This window comes from Sinohyriopsis cumingii, chromosome 16 (genome assembly GCF_028554795.1).
Source record: "Sinohyriopsis cumingii isolate HCF-2022 chromosome 16, ASM2855479v2, whole genome shotgun sequence".
Taxonomy (NCBI): Eukaryota; Metazoa; Mollusca; class Bivalvia; order Unionida; family Unionidae; genus Sinohyriopsis; species Sinohyriopsis cumingii.
The window spans coordinates 8,577,924-8,597,921 of NC_142976.1; the positions used below are offsets into that span (position 1 = coordinate 8,577,924).

The following is a 19,998-nucleotide window of genomic DNA, read 5'->3' on the forward strand; positions in this document are numbered from 1 at the left end:
GTACTCTAACCTGCATGGTGCAGCTAGGCACTTCCTTTTGATGACATTTGGTATATATATATATAGGCACTCTGATGGATCAGTCTAACCCAGATAGTACCTAAAGACACTTCTGGCATATGATGACCATCTTGGTGTCTCAATTTTCAAGGGATGTCTGATCGCTTGTCCTAAAGCCTTTCCCACCCAAAGGGAACTTCTGCTTACCAACACTTTGGAAGGAACATTATCTATCTCATACCGTACTGCAAGTGTGGGAAGCTGCCATCCTCAGTAGTCTTCTCCAACTACTTTACAGGTAGCACAGGAGACTTCACTACCTTTATCCAAAATTTCCCTTGTCAATATTAGATCTTACTATGATCAGTGAAACTCAGCCTTACAGGCTTGGACTGTTTTCCACCCACTCCCATCAGAGTTTTGTTCTCTTCATTTCTCTTGATCACCTGTGTGGTCTACTCTTCTAATATCAGGTGATCCTTTGCTTTGGAAGAATCTACTTTCAATTGCTTCCACAATCTAACAAAGCTACTGTCATTTGGGCTGCATACATCATCAATTACAAGACCGAAATGACTACAGATGTAGGTATTTTCTCACAGGAGCCCTCCCTCAAATCAATGTTGATGGTTCTACAATCCCCATACTCCAGTTTTCCATTTGGATACTGATCTTTTGATTTTTAATGTCAGGACTCTGAGATCAACATTGCATCTAATATCTATGGCAACCTTTCAGTAGATTGAATAGAGCTTACCTTCTTCCACCCTGAATATCATCAGACATGTGTAGGAGCCTGTTTATAAACCTATGTAAATGTACTATGGCTATGGCCGTAACAGCAGCTATGAACTTACAACTGGTGGAACGAGATGCAATGCTGTCTACCTCCACCATTCTTAAAGCTCCACTTTAAAGATTTAGATTGACAGAATTCGTAACAAGCCACCAGTAATACATTATTTCTATACCTCACAGTCTCATCAACAGGAGAGGGATTTGCAAGGCAACTAACAAAAGGTCGCAAAGATGTCCCTAGAGCACAGGTCCCCTGGGAAGCAGTTCTATCGAATTTATATACATTGAAAACCACAGTTCTCCTGAACTGAAGTGGAAGAGTGGCAAAGGGAGGGGAATCATTTTCATTAGCTTTTCAAATAGACCCTCCCTGTTTCAAATGACATTCTTTCACACCCAGCCCTTATCACAGATCCCTGTTGGAGGAAGGCTCCAATCCTTCATTGCCGAATGAGGAAGATTTGCTGTGATGACATAGGGATCCATCAAGTAGTTTCCTTGGTATCATGTTCAGTGCACCTCTTGGTTTGCCCAGACTTTCTTCAGCTACAAACACAGCACTCATCGCTTGGTCATCAACCTAAGCACATTCATTCAAATTGTCACAGAATAAGGCAAGAAATAACTTGGTTTTGCCTTAGAATGATTTGACTATTTTTCGTTGTACATGCATACAGTGTTACCTAGGGTGAATAATTGTTTTTCCAGGTAAGCAACTGTACTAGCATGTATCTCGTCGAAAATTACTTACGGCGAGAGACACTGATAGCAAGGTATAAAGGTGTATTTTACCCTGACTGTTACTCACTTTCCTATGGATTTAAGGTAGATTCCATTTCTAACTGACACTGGTCATTTTGGATCATATCAAGGAGTGAACATTCTCCATTGTGTTCTAAAGCCATAGGGGTAAGTGTTAAATTTATACTTTATTTGATACGTGAAGCTTATTCAGGTCTTAATGTCATATCGTGTAATGATGCATTTATTACTACGCAGATTTGAAACATTATGAACTTTGAATTACAAGTTGCTATTAGAGTTTAATTTATTAGCATATATCTAAAGATTTAGAAACCATTATTATGACCAGTTTAGTTTTATTGTAGCTGTTTAGGGCTGTTCAGAGCTGACTGAAGATGTTAAGGCTGTTTAGAGCTGACTGAAGCTGTTCAGGGCTGTGTAGAGCTGTCTGAAGCTGTTCAGGGCTGTGTAGAGCTGTCTGAAGCTGTTCAGGGCTGTTTAGAGCTGACTGAGAATGTTCAGGGCAGTTTAGGGCTGACTGTAGCAGTGTAGGGCTGGCTCTAGCTGCTTAGTGCTGTGTGCTGTCTATACATATGTGTATACGTGTGTCTGTACACGTGGTGGAGCCACAAATGTAGACATAGCCAATACATGGGTGTTGTATGCTGTCTGTATGTATGTTTATACATATGTCTGTATATGTGGTGGATCCATGAAGGGTGTGAGTGGGGGCCAACCCAAGGATTCAGTGAAACTGTGTGGTTCATCAGTTTATGAATCATACGACTGTACAAGTGTCAAGAGGCATATGTTTGTTCCAATTGATGTTTCAACTGAGTACATTTTCAATTACATGAGATTATTTTGTATCTTATTTGTAATATAGTAGATTATGTGAAATCTCAGTTACGTTGCATAATATAGGAGATTATGTGAATTTCACTTACAGTGCACAATATTATTTGAAAAATATATTTGAATTCCTTTAGATTATTTGAATCTTATTCGTATTCCAGGCGATTATGTGAATCTCACTTACATTGCATAATATTATTTGAAACGTATTTACAGTCCATGAGTTTATTTGAATCTCACCTTCCACATGTAAGATTACATGAATCATATTTTCGTTTTTCAGTTTGTGAATGTTTGTGTTGAGTGATTGGATCAATCATATGTTGAGAGCGTGAGAGAATCATTGTATTTATAATATATATACAATTTGATTAATTCATTTTATAAATTTCCATCGTCAATCACATTGTGTTTGCGTTATTCATTTAATCCAAAACCCACTCAGTTACAATTCTGTTACACAAACATTCATTCAACTTGTGCGCTGTCAGTTCACAATGAAATGCAACAGTAGGTTTTAAATGCCATCCATTGGGGGACAATGCAATCAATGTGGACTTGCAAGAGGCATAACTTCACATCCCACTCCAACGGCTTCTAGAAGTCTTATGATTCGCCCCCACCCCCAACACATAAATTCAAAGATAGTGTATGTTTTGACTCCTTTATTATTTAATGCGCTGTTTATTTCTGCATTTATCACATTCTAGACACTAACTTCCAGAATGCAAAGCTTCACATTATTTGATCCTTAGATGTATTTTTCTTCCTTTTGTTGTCTGTGATTTATGACCATTCTTTTGGCATCAATGCAGCATTGTTTTCACTGGATTCCAAAGTGTTAAATGATTCAACATACCCTTTGCAGTTTGTGAGTGCAGTACTCATTCTGTTTTGTCATCAAAATCTTTTTAGGTTTGTATATATTTTATTGCTGGTCATAGAAAGATAATTGTATATAAAATTGCTTGCTTGGTTGTAAATATTTCTTCATTAATGATCCAGAGGAAGCCATTTTCAAAACTGGTTTTCTATTTCAAAATTTTGATTGTTGCAAATAGAACTGTTGTCAAATAATAGATACTTATCATCTTTTTATTCCTAGTCTGCATAAATTGAATTTGTGATCATTGATTTTTGATGGTTGTTATTGTATCTTTAAATAAGCTTTGGTGAACAATCAACATATTTGATTGTTTCATTCTGAGTGAAATGATGCCCCATTCTCATCTTTAGGTTTGTTAAACTTTGCTATATAGGGGCCCCGAGTGGCCATGTGGTCTAAAACACTCACCGTTACGAATCTGCCATCTCACCTCTGTCTGCCTGAGTTCGAGGCTAATTTGGGTACATGAGAAAGCCTGCCAGGAGCTTCTCATGGGTAGGTGATTCTTTCCAGGGTTTTCCAGTGTTGTGCCTCCACCAATTATACTGGCCGCCATGTATAGCCTATCTTGTGCTGAAAAATGACATTAAACCCTACAACAACAACAACCCTTGCACATATAGTTTTGTCTGCTGAAATTTAAAAGTATTCAAAGTTTTTCTTCTTCAAGAGATACTTCACTTTCCTGTTGTATAATTTGTTTCATTCATGAAACTGCCTTTTCAGGCTTTCTCTTTTTTAAGAGTTCTTTGAATGCATCAGGAATGTCATCTTCGTCTTTTGTTTTCATTTTCTCAACCAAATGCTATGTTGAAAAATTATGTGTCCTGTCCAAATGTATTCGTTTTATATGCTGTCAAGAATGTCTACATGCCACTAGTCATCAATGTAGATCTTTCTATATGGAAACCTTTTCTTAGTTTGCTTATATAATGTGTAGGGAGATTAAAGGAATACAAATTTGTGTGTTTACCCAAATTTACTACATGATTTATTTCCTACTGTTTTAACCATCTTGCTTTCAGGACTTTTGATAATTATCTTTATGTTATTGTCATTAAGCACAACCTTGAAATCTGCATATTTTTTAAAATGCTTGATATCTTTTCTTGGTGGATTAAATCCACAATTTGACATATTTGTTCTCTTCATTATATTTCTAACACAAATAGCTTTGACCATACGTCTATCCTGTCCACAAGTATGTGTTATTTGTTGATCCCAGGATTGCTGATTTCATGTTAAACTTGTAAAATATTCTTGTGATATTGCTGAATACTTTTGAATCAGTGCAGTGTAGTGTTGTGTCATTATTTATGTTGTGTTGAAACAAAACCAATATAAAAAAAACAAAAATGTTAATATACAAAGCAGAAATGATGTATATTGTGGTACAGGAACCTTGGGGTAGTTTATGTTTTTGAATCAAATATGTGTACTTCTGCATGTCAGTGTCAGAGACAGCTTGAATGTTTCATCATATAGTCCAGGGACCTGAGGGTATTTTAAGTTTCGGTAAAGATGAGCAGTCCAGAAATGTACTCAAAGAGGGATGTGAGATTTTAAATTGCAAGAATAGCCATCTGACATAAACCAGATTTAGTTTGGTTAAACTGATGAAATTGGTAAAGAAGATTTGGTTGGTTTAAACTAGGTAAGTGGTCTAGCACTGCCATTTATATTTACTTACATTTACTGGAACTGAAAATAAAATAGATATATGCAGCTAATGCTGGTCCCAAGACCCTCTTTAACCATTTAAGAGTCTTGTTGTTGTTGCTGTTGTAGGGTTTAACGCCATTTTTCAGCACACGCTAGGCTATACATGGCGGCCAGTATAATTGGTGGAGGAAGAACACTGGAAAACCCCGGGAAGAATCACTTACCCATGAGAAGCTCCTGGCAGGCTTTCTCACATACGCACATTAGCCAAACCTGAGACTTGGCTAATGTGGATTGCAGAGGAAGAACCCGGGAAAACCCCTGGAAAGAACCACCAACCCACATGAAGCTACTGGCAAGCTTTCTCACATACCCATGTTGGCTGAATCTGAGACTCGAACCCACGCAGACAGAGGTGAGATGGCAGTGATCCGTAACGGAGAGCGCTTTAGACCACTCGGCCACTCAGGGCCCCTTAAGAGTCTTGAACAGTGCTTTAATCCTGGTGGTAGATGTCAAACAGAATAGTACAAGTACATAATTCTTGTTTATTTTGTATTTTACTGAGGCAAACAAATTGACCATTCAAATGGTCACAATAGATGTGGCTTAGTGGAATACATTTTTGAGTGATTTAAGAATGTTTAACATAAATACATAACCTAACCAATTATATGTATTCCTAACATTTTGTTTTGGTTTTTATTGCAGATCAAGTGGACGATAGTCTTGTTGAGGTTGTAGAAGAAAATACGAACAAAAATGATGAGGATAGTTTGTCATGGTCAAGCCATTTGAAAGTCCTTATTCATAAGAATGATGATGGTAATGTAGAAATGCACTCTCAATTCCAACAGTCATATTTATCATACAAAATATTTTGACTATTATTTTTCCCTAGTTGTCCACTAGAAAAGAATTCATTTAATTATGCCATTAGGTTATCCTATCCATCTGTATCACCCATCTGCTGTTTTGTTATTTTCACCTCCTTCATCCATTTGTTGGACACTCTTCATAGACACTTTTGACCTTATTTTGTATGACATCTTTGACACTATTTATATGTACTTTTGTATGTTAAGATTTCTTGTGTACTTTACCACTTGTCTTTCTTGAATATCTTTAGTTGTCTAGTTTCCATATTCTTTTGTTCAGTGTGTTATTTTAAGCCCATGAAAATTAAATAGATTATATGTTCAGTTAAAAACTGGTGAGATCATTTTGTAGTTTTCTTGCACATTATCTAACAGTGTTACAGACTTAGAATTTTGCTTTTGCTATTATTTTTTATTTCTCTTGCTACTATCTTGTAATATTTAATAAACAGCCATATATTTATGTTGTCATGAAAATAAGGTGATTCTGAGGTTTCTTGTTCTGTGCTTGAGCTAAAAATAGTATGGTCCATTGTATTAAGAATATTAAATAATTGGCACAAGACTGCATGTTGTATTATAGATCCAGGGAAATGTAACAAATATTTGCATAGCATTGCCACTTACATTAGCAACAGGAGATGATTTTTTCATAATTATAGAATATATAAAAATGGAATGTTTTTTGCATAATTTGAGTGTGCAGATTTCAAAAATGAACTCATCTTTATGATATCTTTTCTAATAAATTTACCGGAAGCATTCAAACACATGTACTGTCCACCATTTTTAATATTGGTCTTTGGCAATTTTTGAAAATTCTTGACCTCATGTTATTTCAAGCTGAAATTTTCATATTTCTTACATATATTTTATATAGAAATGTTTTAGAAATGTTTTGTGAACATTCACCTTTAAGAATAAATTGACTTGTTATATGTTCCAGGTAATTCAGGAACCAGGAACCCCCTTGTGCCTTTTTATCACCCCACCCCCCAACGTTTTTGCATGAAATACTATATTTTTGAGTCGTACACAAGTTGAAATTATATGTTGCTTTTTAAATCGAATATTTTCTGCTTAATTTGAGAGTGCAGATTTAAAAAATGAGCCATCTTTATGATATCTCTTCAAATAAATTCACAGGAAGCATTCAAACACATGTACCATCCACTGTTTTTAATATTGGTCTTTGGTCACTTTTTGAAAATTCTTGACCTCATGTTACTTCATGCTGAAAGTTGCATATTTTTTACATATGGTTATATATAAATGTGTTGTGAACATTCAGCTTCAAGAAAAAATTCACTTTTTCTATATTCCAGGTACTTCTGAAGACTTTCTATGCCTTTTTATCACATGCCCCCTAACATTTTTGCATGAAATAGCATAATCAGGACTCGTACCAAGTTGAATTGTATATTACTCTTAAAACCAGTAGTACATATTCATTACAGTGTTCTTGTACATATATACATTTATCTGAAATCACAATTTAGTAAATAACAAATGCTATTTTAGAATTTATTTATCATAAGATATATTAGGTCAGTTTCATATCTATAAAATAAAATCAATGACAAAAGGTTTTCCATTAAGTTTTCAATACAGCAAGTCAGGATTTCTATAGTGTCAGCTTTGGATGGTGCAACATTAAATTTTGGACGTCCTAACTTCGCGATATTTTCATAATAATTCTGACCATTGTTTTGAGCAATATTACATAGTTCATGAAGTAAATACAATTGTGGTATCAGAGATAGAGAAGAAACTGGCACTGAGTTGGTTCTCAAGAAATATTTATAATTATGTATTTCTTTAAATGGAGAAATACTACAAATCGATTCTTGGCTCATGACGACAATATTCATACTGATATTCACAAACAACGGCATGATACTAAACATGAACATTTTAATTTTAATACCAGTGTCTCTAGATAAGAATCGTACGTTGAACAGATGACCTGACATTGATAATATCTCAGTGATCATAATCACATAATATTATCAATACGTTTAGTATCACTGAGTCGGTGAGTGATACTCCCATCGAGCCTCTAACCTCGAAAATATATTACACAACAAAAGTTGTACAAATATTTTGTAATAAGTTTGGTATAATGAATGACAGTACGTCTGTATAATCCGATTCCTTGCTATAAACGTCTGCCTTTTCATGCAATCAAGTTTTCTTGTGTTTTTTAACCCAAATTATGTCGTTGTCATTGTTTACATTTTGTACGTACCCATGTGCTGGAAAGAGTTACCATTCTTGCTGGCATGGGTGACCTTTGAAAAAGACATAATTCATGGGTTTTCCGCAAATATTCGCATACATTTTACCATTATTCTCGTAAAAATAACTCCAAAGTATTTTAAAAGTAGGCCTAGGTGAGCGTATATGTTCATTTATTTAGTTTTTCAGCGTTTTGAAAGATTTGTTTTTCGTTTTTTTCTGCTGAATAAGTTGTATAAATAGCCCAGTGTCATATACGCTAAATATAGACAATTGACCTTTCAACCATGAATGCAGTCGGATGTAATAATGTTGGCTTTTTGTATATTAAAGCGGAGAAAGTACCGGGTCTAATGAGGTTGACATTTTGAGAAAATGTTAATCTTGATCGCCAGTGCCCTCTAGCAGCATCCCCTGTTGCTACTTACATTAAATTTTGCCAAATTGAAGATGCAAAACAAAATATGAAAGAGAACTTGATTAAACGTTAAACATAATATAATAAATCAACATTATCTTTCATAATTCATTGGACATACCAGAATATTAGTGAGGAGCCTATTAATCACTGACCATCCCAATTCCTTGTGAAAATATGTTGCATTTAGAGGCAGTATACTGCAGTAAACCACAATGGTTCAGATTAAATCTTACCTCCATTTGGATTCCAGATAAAGTCCAAGCATATACACTCCTACAGTTTATAGCTCTTGCAGAATATTAGACTTTGCTGAAAATGAGTGAATAAAATATATTCATATTTTTTTTCATAGATGATGTCAGAAAAAGAACAGAAGTAAGCATAAAGGGAAAACATCGGGCAGACAAGAATTATATTACCAATGAACCCGACAAGAAAGTTGTGAAATATTCACATAAGGTGAGACATTATCCATTTTAACTGAAAAAGCCTGACTTAGAATATAAATATGCATTCTTGTGTTGTCTTGTTAAATGATAAAATGCACATTTCTTCTGCATGTTGTCATATTTCCAGCACAGGTGTCAGCAATAAACAGATTCTCTACTTTCATGTTTGACTTAGAGCAAATGATTTATCCTCCAGGAAGGTTACAAACCACATCACCCTGGCTAGGAGGCAGAACTTTATGATGCAAATTAAAGAATCCTCTATAATTATTGTATTGGAAAACTTTGATCCAGCCTGCCCCCTTTAAAGGCAGTTGTAGATTTTCTTCTCTTTCTTCCAAATGTTATGTATCTATATGTACTATTAAGGGCTATAGGACAGCCCTTTCTAATACTCTAAAGTTTTCTACACATCCAATCATTGGGTGAGATCCTTATCTTGCTGATCACATTAGGTGGCACTCCACAGTTTTGTATTTTGCATAAGGGTTAGAAATTTAAAGATAAAGAATTTCCCTGGCTTTCCTCACTGGTTATACTGGTTATTTAAAAAAGAACTTGTATATCTTAGGTATAATTCAAAGAACCTTTAATTCCCTTTATTTTGATGTATGATTGATGGGTGTAATATGGGTTTTGGAGTATACAGCTTGGCCTTACTCCAGATGTGCACCTTTCAAAAAAGTGCTAGCTCTACTTGGTCATTTTCACTTCCTGAACTTCAGAGGTAAATTGTATCAAAAAGGGCCAATGACTTTTTTTACATTTTACATATTTGGTAATTCATTCATTGCACTTTCAGAAGCTGGTATTGTCTAGTCTGGCAAAATTCATTTTTCCTATTTTAATAGCTGCTATGTATAGTGTACTTTAGACTAATTCAGGCTGATTTCTTTAGCACAAGGGAGCAGTCATTTTAGCTAGCAGTGTGCTTAAATCATGCACAGTTTCCAAAAGTACAATATCCAAAGAAATGTCAGCCACATTACATTAATGTAGCATAGAGGTATGCCAACATTCTTTCCATTATGCATGTTGTAAATGTGAACAACTTCACCTTACATACGTCACTCTCTCAAAAGTACATAGTAACTGGTGAGCGCCCCCTTAGGTATTTTGAGTTTCAGAGACCAGTATCTCACTCCTAAATGTGGAACCTTTTATGTGGTCTTTGGGCATTATTAAAGTACCTTATGAACCTTTGATTGGAGCTTCTGTTGAGAACCTCACTCATAAAACAGTCTTCCTACTGTTCTTAACGTCGGTAAGTATGGGTGAACTTAATTTTTGATAGTGGAAAAGTTTGTTTTAGGTTCTCATTTTCACTCATCTTCAGTAGCTCTTATTTCTGTTGGGATCCCTAGTAATATATGTGTTAGGGATGACAAGGTAGGTCTTTGTCCAGTTAAGACTTCATGGTTTTATTTCACTCCTTCTTTTTCCCTCTGAAGGGTTCATCTTAATATTTCAGCAGTCAGGTGAATTATTCTCCCTATGAAGAGAGCCTGTCTGTCCCTCACTGAGAGGGACATTTCCTTGTAAGAACTAAACCCCATGAAGTTAGGGCTTTTTATACTTCATTAGTGATTCTTTGTTGGATGATGTCATGAGAGCTGTCTTATGGCAGTTTGACTAAATGTTTTCATCCTTTAGTATTCAATCTTTGGTTTGGTGCATCTGAGTAAAGATATTTTACTTCTTGGTTCCAAATATAATAGCATAATATTTGGTCATGCCATCTTCCACCTTACTGTAGAGAACAGTTCTCCAGTAACTGTAAGTGATTGCTTTGCTTTTATCAGTTTCTATTGCGGTCATCAGCCATCCTCCTAACTGGTAAATTTAGTGATTCAGGTGTAGCAGGAAATGTATTACTGCTATTAAGATGTACTTTATTTGAGGGGGAGGGTAAATTAATCTTCTTTAATACTTACCTGCTACTGTTGTGAAGATTCCATTCTCCTAGCCCACTCTGATGTCCATTCATCTTGGTCCAAGTTACATGAGTAAGATATTCCATATATTAGCTATGATATGATTCATGTTCGTCTTTGTGTTTGACCACCAGTTACTAATTGGAGGTGGTAATGTTTAGCTTGTATTGGGTAATTAGCATGCTAGCAAAGGGTAACAATTAAGGTAGACATGATACACATCAGCCTCATGATTCAAGATACAAAGCCTAAGTTAAGATACATTACCAATTGTCATATCAACTTGATGGTCTTTTATTCTTATTTATTCAGTGGTAGGATGGTGCTTTTTTATATGCTGACAGATTGGTTGTATTTCTAGCATGCAGATTATAGACAGACATAGACTTATCATCTGTTCATATGCCATTCTCATCCTTGATAAGAAAGAAAATACTTCCAAAGAGACTACCTGTTAGGTGCCAGTGATATGTGTTTAACGTTTTAGGCTGCTCCACTTAGTCGGGTTTACAACTCCTCTTGGTCACCGTGTCAGTTGTTTTGCAATGCATTAATGCTTTTAAAACATTTTATTCTCAATTTCATATCTTCACTTAAATCTGGAAGACATTATGATGTTATCTTCAAAAGAGAAGAAATAGTGCAGTTTCTTCATGCAAAGTATTGGTGAGCAAGGTTCCCACACCACTGGGATATCAGGAAAAATTCAGGAGAAATGATACAGTTTTTCCCAACCATGAAAAGTTCTATAATTTTGCAAACATTGATGAAAGTTTAGAAAAAAACTTGTTAATATTTTTTGCCACCACTTCATGACAAACAGTTACGTAATTGACTCATAACTGAAATAATTGTGAGTTAAATTTATTGAGTTCTGACTAGAATATTTGGAGTTTGCAGTACGGATCATTTGGGTGCTTGCCAAAAACATATTTATATATTAAATCCAAATGCCAGATTAGAAAACTGACTGCCATTTGTTAGAAGTCAAATTTGTAGTCCAAAATATCGAATCTCTGCACTGAATTTTGGTGCTAAACTATTACACTGTGACATAGCTTAAATGATATGGGGACTGGTTTATCATAGCGGACATATGTTGATATAGTAGCAGGTTTAATCCTTGTTTGAAAAGTAGTCTATAATTTTGAAGGTATTTTTGTCAAAATTTAAATAAACCCTTTCATAATAGGTCTTTTAAAATAATGGGTTTTTAACCAGATCCGCTTAGGGAGTTTAGGTTGTTTGAAAAATTCTGTTAGTTTGGGGTTTTATTGGCACAGCTTAATTTAGGGTTTAAACTTGTATCTTTTGAACATAAGATTGTAATAATTTGCATTTATTTTTTATACTGTGATAATAATAATAATAATAATAATAATAATGAGGACTTTGTATAGTGCCTAATCTTTAGAAGCTTTAAGCGCTTTACAACATTAGACAACACCTATAACATAAAAAACATAATGATATGATTACAAAACACAAACACCATGAAATTAGAAAACATAAAAAACATATTGAAAATATTTAAGGTAGGAAACATTATTAGGTCTTTAGGTTTGTTCTTGCAGTCAAAATAAGTGAGTTTTAAGAGCACTGTTGAATGGGATCACTGTGTCTTTGTGTCTAAGTTCAATGGGCAATTCATTCCACGTTGCTGGGCCCTGGTATGCAAAAGAACGCTGCCCATATGACTTTGTTTTCATAGTGGGAATAATGAGTATGCGATTGTCAGAAGAGGAGTGTAAGTATCTTGCTGGTGTGTACACATGGGTGAAGTGGGATAGGTATGTTGGACTGGAGTCCGTCAATGAAACGTAGCACAGAGAACAAATTTTGTGTTTTATTCTGGATCTAATGGATAGCCAGTGTAGGGTACAGAGCAGCGGGGAGGTGTGCTCTGATCGTGGTACTCTAAGTATGATCTGAGCAACTGTGTTTTTTATTTTTTGAAGTTTCTGGAGTAGATATTGAGATGAACCAGACAGAATTGAGTTACAATAGTCCAGTCTTGAAAGTACTAATGAACACACAAGTGTTTTAGTGGCATCAACTGAAAGATATTTGCGAATTGAGCTGATGCGTCTCAGCTCAAGATATGCAGCCTTGCATATGTTCATGACATGTTGGTGCAATGTGAGAGTACTGTCGAGAGTAACACCTAGGTTTCATACTGACTGTGTGAATTTAATGTTGGTGTTGCTGATATTTATTGTTTGAGGTAAAGGATATGAATGAGAAAATCTTTGTGTTGTGATCAGAATGGCCTCAGTTTTATCATCATTCATCTGCAGCTTGTTACATATCATCCATGATTTCATATCAGAAATGCACCTCTCTACACCTTGGATGGTAGCATCAACTTCAGTTGGGTGGCTAGATTTGTATATTTGGGTGTCATCAGCATACAACATAGATTAACTGGGCTGGAGTGTATTCCATTTGCAGAAACAATTTGTGTCCTGTTGACCAAGTAGGACTTGAACGACAGTAAGGCTGTATCATGAATGCCAAATACATGCTGGAGATGGTGAAGTAATATATCATGGTCTATTGTGTCAAATGCTGCAGACAAATCAAGGAGGGTGAGGACTGTAATCTTTCCGCTATCCAAAGCAGAGAGAATGTCATTAACTTTTAACTTCTTTTAGAAGAGTAGTTTCAGTACTGGGGCAAGGGCAATATACAGATTGTACATTGCTAAAAAGACTGTTTGATTTCAGATGAGATACAAGCTGGGATAGAACAACGTTTTCTAAGATTTTTTATATGAATGGGAGATTAGAAACTGGGTGGTAGTTCTTTAAATCGTTATGGTCTAGTGTTGGTTTCTTCAGCAGAGGCTTTACGATGGCAGTTTGGAAAAATGATTGGAATTCCCAGGATGAGAGAGAGGTATTAATAACATCAGTTAGTGAAGGCAATACTGGATCTAAGCACTCAAGCAGCAGTGATGTTGGAATTGGATCAAGTTCACATGACTTTGGTGCACTCTTCTTCAGGATTGTACATACGAAATCCATAGAGACAGGTTCAGATGATGCTAATGGTTGCCGCTGAAATTCTGTATCCCAACTGTATGGTGATGACGAGTCAATAGAAATTGTGGTGTCAAGCTTTTCTCTAATGGTTAGTACTTTGTCACGGAAGAAATTTGCAAACATGTCCAGAAGGTCGACTGGAGAGAAAGTAGTTGGAAGTGGTGTACATTTGTTCCTTGACATTAGCTTGTTAGAAATCTTGAAGAGCTCTTTGCAGCTGGAACTTTCCATGATCTTAGTAGTGTAGTGGGCTGATTTCGTTGCATGGACTATATTTGTGACATTCTTCTTAGCGGCTTCATAGATTTGCTTATGAATAGTGAGTTTGATGGAAAGCCAAAGCCTCTCAGCTTTACGGCAGTCTCTTTTAGCAGTGCGAAGCTGGTCCCTAACACTGCTATACCATGGAGAACACTTTTGAATTGATACTCTGCACTTGGTAGCTGGGGTATGTTTGTTGAGCAATGAATGCGGGCAGTTATCGAGTTGTTCTGCCATAGGAGGTAAGCAAGTTGTTAGGTTTGCTTGGATGTCATGCATTAGTTTGGTTCTATTTATCATACGGAAGTTTCTCCTAGTAGCAGATAAAGGTGGAGGGTTAGGAACTGATACGTCAAGATGGCATATAATGCAGAGGTGATCTGATGCAAGTTCATGGGATACCAGGACGGACCGTAGAGTGTTAAATATGAACTGTTTACTTTGTATATAGACTGCTAACTTGATTACATCTGATTATTCTGATTTATTTAGAATGAAAGTTTGAAAGGAAAGAAAACTAATTTATGTTCATTATGTTATTGTTTCCTCATATGCATTATGTTATTGTTTCCTCATATGCAGTTAGGCAAAGTAAAGTTTTTATTCTGTAAACTGAAATAACATTACATGCCAATTTATATGAATTTACAGTAGTCAAATTTGTTTCTTGAGAAACAACTTGGTTGTTTTGTGCATGATCATATATCTGACTCAGATGTTGTGGGAAAGTCTTCAAATGGAAACATCGTTTTGATTTGAAAAATGCTTGTTTTATAAGCTAATATGTTCTTTAATTCCATTCAGTAATGGTCTTCTTTGAACCTTGACAAAATAAATTTCATGCTGGAAAAACAATGGAAATAACCTGGAAAAATATCTTTAGAAAAAGCATGGGAACCATGGATGAGATTAACCAGCAAATCCTTCACATTGTGCATCCAGCAGATTCAAAACAACTGCCATGGACACAGACACTCCTTGATATAATTGAAAAAGGAAATTATTGACAACACCCCCTCCCATTCTACAAATTAACTTAGTGACTATTACTCATATTGTTTAAAATTTGCCCCTGTGCCAGTTCTGTGCTAATTTTTTTTTTAAATCAAGTATATAAAATGTTTAATGAAGTCCAATCATTTATACTTTGGTTAATATGAACCAGTCTCAGACTTTGTTGAATATTTTGTGTCTTGATGAATTTTTTAAAAAGAAATATTAACTAGGACTGGATCAGGTTAAGTGTGTGTGTGGGGTGGGGTGGGGTGGGTGTGTTTCCAAAATTTGAAAAGAGCCCTGACATTCCTCAGCAGGGCACAAAAGCAAAGTCTGAACTGGTAGTGTGGGATATTAATACAATAGGAAGGTATCATATGTACAGCATTTGCTACACATTCACACAGAGAAGTGGTGAAATGAAAACTTCCAGAAAATATAAAAAAGTCATATAATACATGTTATATCGCAAAATATATATTACAAAACCACATGAGAGATAAAGCACGTTAAGTTTACTCACCCTGTATGCAAGTTTGAGCAAAGGGTTTGGCAGAGTTCTATCAACAATCTTACTCTTATTCTTTTTAAAAGTCAAAATCATAAATGAGACAATTTTCTCTCGTTAACTGTTTATCTCTGCAGTTTCATCTCGCTCCGTTTCACTCAAGCCACTCAAGTCACATGATCAGATGTGAGAACACATATCCAAAATGTACCACATGCTCACAGCTTGAAAGCTGGAGGACTTGTTATGAACACAATGCAAGCAATGGTACAGTCAAACATATGATACCTGAATATTTGCGTTGTCAGTATTTTTTGTGGCAGCAGTCTCGTCTGTATTCTGTAAGTCAGAGCAAATGTATCCTCAGATCCATCAGTGTCCAAAGGAACATTGCAGTGCATTTGCATGAATGTCAGGCCATGGAGTCCCATGCTTGATTTTAGGTAGTTTTTCAGACTGCATAGTCTGCTAATGCTCCTCTCACACTCAGAAGTGGCGATAGGGATGGTGCATAGAAGATGAAGCAGTTTGCCCAGATTTGTGTAAAACACCAGGTCACAATAGCAGAGAGCTTTAGCAGTAGATGACACTGAACTTGAGTTGTCAACCTCGTTGCGCCATTCAGAAAACCACCTGTTCAGTTCAAACTTGTTGTCAGTTGTGTCAGTTGTGCCTTTGACCCCAAGTCAGCCAACCCGGGATACCTTCAGGCACTCTATTAAAACCTGTGATTTTGAACAATGTTCTCAGGGATGATAGTCAGAACATCAACTGTCAGTTGAACATTCTGGAACCAAGACTCCAATTCACAGTTGTCTGCCTACAACTCTTTATTGTTGGATCAAGCCTGCAGATATGTCTCGGGACATGGCATTAACTTCTTGAAACTTAACTAAAATGCAGTGTCAATGGTATCCCCAATATATTTGATGCAGGCAGTCACGGAAGCAATTTCCTTATATGCAGCAACAACATCACGGGCACTCTTTGTAGATATCAAGTAAAAAGCTTCAAGTGTTGAAGGCATTTCCTGTCTACTATGAAGGACACCAAGTAAAATACAAATATCTGCAAAATCCCAGAAGCTTTTGATAAGATGTCACTGTTTCCGTTCATCTTTACTTTCAGTCATCTGACTGAGAGGATCAGAGAATGCATTGTAGAGTGCAGCAAATGTCTCAAATGCTAGGTGTCTTTGAATTCAACTTTCTTTGTCTTTTGGGATAAAGATTGAAGAACACTGCAAGATCTCCCATAGTTCCTGCATGTCTTACACACTGCAAGTTTGCACGATTTAACCATGCCATGGCTATGATAGTGAAAATGCAGAGCTTTGTCATTGGTTTCCAGAATACAAGCTTGTACACCTTTTAATCTGACAGCCATGTTGCCAGCTCCGTCATAAACCTGTTTTCTTATATTCTTCACACACAATCACTAAGCGAGTTCACAATATTGTCAGCCAATGTTTTCCCTGTAGTGTCTTTACATTGGATGAATCCAAGCAAATATTTAATATTTCATACTGTACCACAACTAACAGCAGTTCCCAGTTTGACAAATCACATGGTTCGTCAGCCAGCACAGTGAAATGCACTGAAGACAAGACAGCATATATAATCATTTTATGAATTTGGTTCATAATTTGGTTCCGTATGATCTAAATTATGATGTTCTGGGTAGTTTTGGAAATGTATGTGGCAGAGGGATCACATTTGGAAAGGTGTTTCTGAGGACTTCGTCTCCTGCCTTAATTTGGAATTTAAGGAGAGCATTGAAATTGCTCGCGTTAGATGGCTGCATGATCCCATCATATCCATTACCGCTGAGGCCTTAAACCTTGCCTTCCACACAGCAATGCTACTTCATTATGCTTTCCAAAACTGTTATGTTGTCCTCCATCTGTCTGGCTGATTCCTCATCTAACCTGTATGCAGTGGCAGCAGATGGGGTCTTAATGTTACAGCTGTAGCTTTCTGCTTTAAATACAACATCTTGGTTGTCATGGTCTTTTATTTCTGTGAGTGCTTTTGTCCACATGCTGCGTGGCATTGTGATTAACTTCCCTGCTCTGTCATATGTGATGAAGAACATGCAGTACTTGTGGAAGGATCAGTTATGAATAAGAATCAAGCCACTGACTTTGAAATGAGTGGTTTTTGTCATTCGTTATTTTGTATAGATATTATATAGAATGTATTTCAACACAATGCTAACAACCCATCCATATACCATTTAAAAAATATGGCACATGCTGTTAAATCCTGTCTTGGGTATAATTTATAAGATATAAATAAAACTACAAACCCACTTCAACATGTTGTATTTACAGAGAGAGAGAGAGAGTGTGTGTGTGTGTGTGTGATTTGGATTTTTAATGTAGCTTTAACAATTTTTCAGTCATATTGCTACAATGTCTGCAGTGTGGCAGTTTTTAGTGATGTCTAGCACTGGGACATCATGCCACAAACACGTAGCATGATGTCCCACCCAGTCACATTATCCTGACACCAGGCCGACCAGTCTTAACACTAACCTCTTAATGGTGAGCGCCAAGCAAGGCGACTGTTAGTACCATTTTTATAAGTCTTTGGTATAACCCGGCCGGGGATCGAACCTACAGCTTCCCGCATCTGAGGCGGATGCTCTAACCACTAGGCCACCAGAGCAGTGAGAGAGAGAGAGAGAGATAGAATCTGCTTCTGTATCACTTGATTCATGTAAGGATGTGCTTCCTTGGGATGTTAAATCCAGTTCAGTCCTCCTATTCTGAGGTGTTCCATTGTCTGCAAATACTGAGCAATTATATGATTTTAGAAAATATTTATTTTTGTAATTCTTTTGTACAGCCACTATGTGCGAAGTGTTTCAACACCATGCTGACAAGCCAACCATTTATACAATATAGCACATGTTGTTCAGTACTTTCTGGTAATGACATATAAAATATCTTAAAACTACTGCTTGAAACTATGTGCATGGATCTTGCCTTCTAGTGTTACAGTACATTATATTTATCCATCTGTCCATCCATCAGTCTATCCATCCATCCATCCAAATGAAAGTAACTGTAAAATAATCTAAACTAAAGTTACACATTTTAAAAATATTAATGTAATATATATACATTAACAAGATTTGTCTCTGGATTTGGTAAAGGTGCAGTTTACTTTAGTACCAGGAATAAAGTCTGCTTCTGAACCTTAACACACACACACACACACACACACACACACAGCTCAGCTCCAAGTAAAATTACCTTTCTCATTTGCCTTTGACTTCTCAGGTGGAACAGTCAGGCCATCAGGTGTTTGAAAAAAATTCTCAGTCTTTGCAATCCCATCACCATCAGAGGACTTGAGGGCTTTTTGTCAGGCATTTTGGAATTAAACTTACCAGTCATAACAGCATGTGATTTATGGAAGTGAGTGCACCAATGATTAACTTGAGGATATTCATTTGATGGGTCTATTTACTCGAAGTGCATAATAACTAATAAATGTGTGCAAGAATAAAATCATGGTCAAATTTCCAGTGACAAGTGACTATACGTTTGTGTGTGTAGTTTGTTTTGTTTAAAGCTGGGGATAGTGTTATGGAGACCCTAGACCACCCTCCTCTCAATCCAGCCCTGTTAACGGATTGTGTATAAAAATGTGAAGAGATTTTATGTGCAGTTTTTGTTGTTATTGAAATAAAATATGAACTAATATATATTTTCGGTAGCAATGAAATTCTGTTATGGTATAGGATTTATAAGTTCTCTTTATTGCTGTACTAGAATCATTAAAATAAATTTTACATTGCTTTCATATTTAATTGTTAACAGTGACATCAGATATTTTGATTCGACTGGCAAGGAAATATTTTATTTGAATATTCATTTGAAAGGAAATTGTAATCCCTCTCTCTCTCTCTTACAGAATGCCAGTATGGGGCTTAAAAATCGTAAGTGAACTTTATAAACTTTAAAATTTCACATAAAATTTTTATACGTGTTATAGTCAGTTATAAATTTTTAAAAAATCAAGTTGATCAGGAATGTCTACCATATTTTATGTAGACAATTTCTTTCACAGCTTAGTTGATTCTAAATGTACATGAGATGAGAACTATTAAATCAAGAACACTTCTGAGATTCTGAGTGTGCAGAGATGACATTTTATTTATTAGTTCACATAATGAGTCCAGTACTGGAAACATATTGAAAATTGTACAGTGATGAATTGGATGGCCATAAACGAGGAGATATGGGATGGTCTGCTGTCCATCTGCTAGCTTAAGTATGTTATTGCTACTTCTCCTAAATTTCTTTAGATAATTG

General features: G+C 35.9%; 1 protein-coding gene across 1 annotated transcript in view; it reads left to right on the forward strand.

Moving 5' to 3' along the window:
• The window catches only part of LOC149779902 (uncharacterized), a 156,650-nt gene that overhangs the window by 123,863 nt on the left and 12,789 nt on the right, over positions 1-19,998 (forward strand). The window contains exons 17-19 of the mRNA XM_089936592.1: positions 5,657-5,770; positions 8,835-8,941; positions 19,598-19,622. Coding sequence (XP_089792718.1) covers positions 5,657-5,770; positions 8,835-8,941; positions 19,598-19,622 — 246 coding nt within the window. The remainder of the gene's footprint in view (positions 1-5,656; positions 5,771-8,834; positions 8,942-19,597; positions 19,623-19,998) is intronic.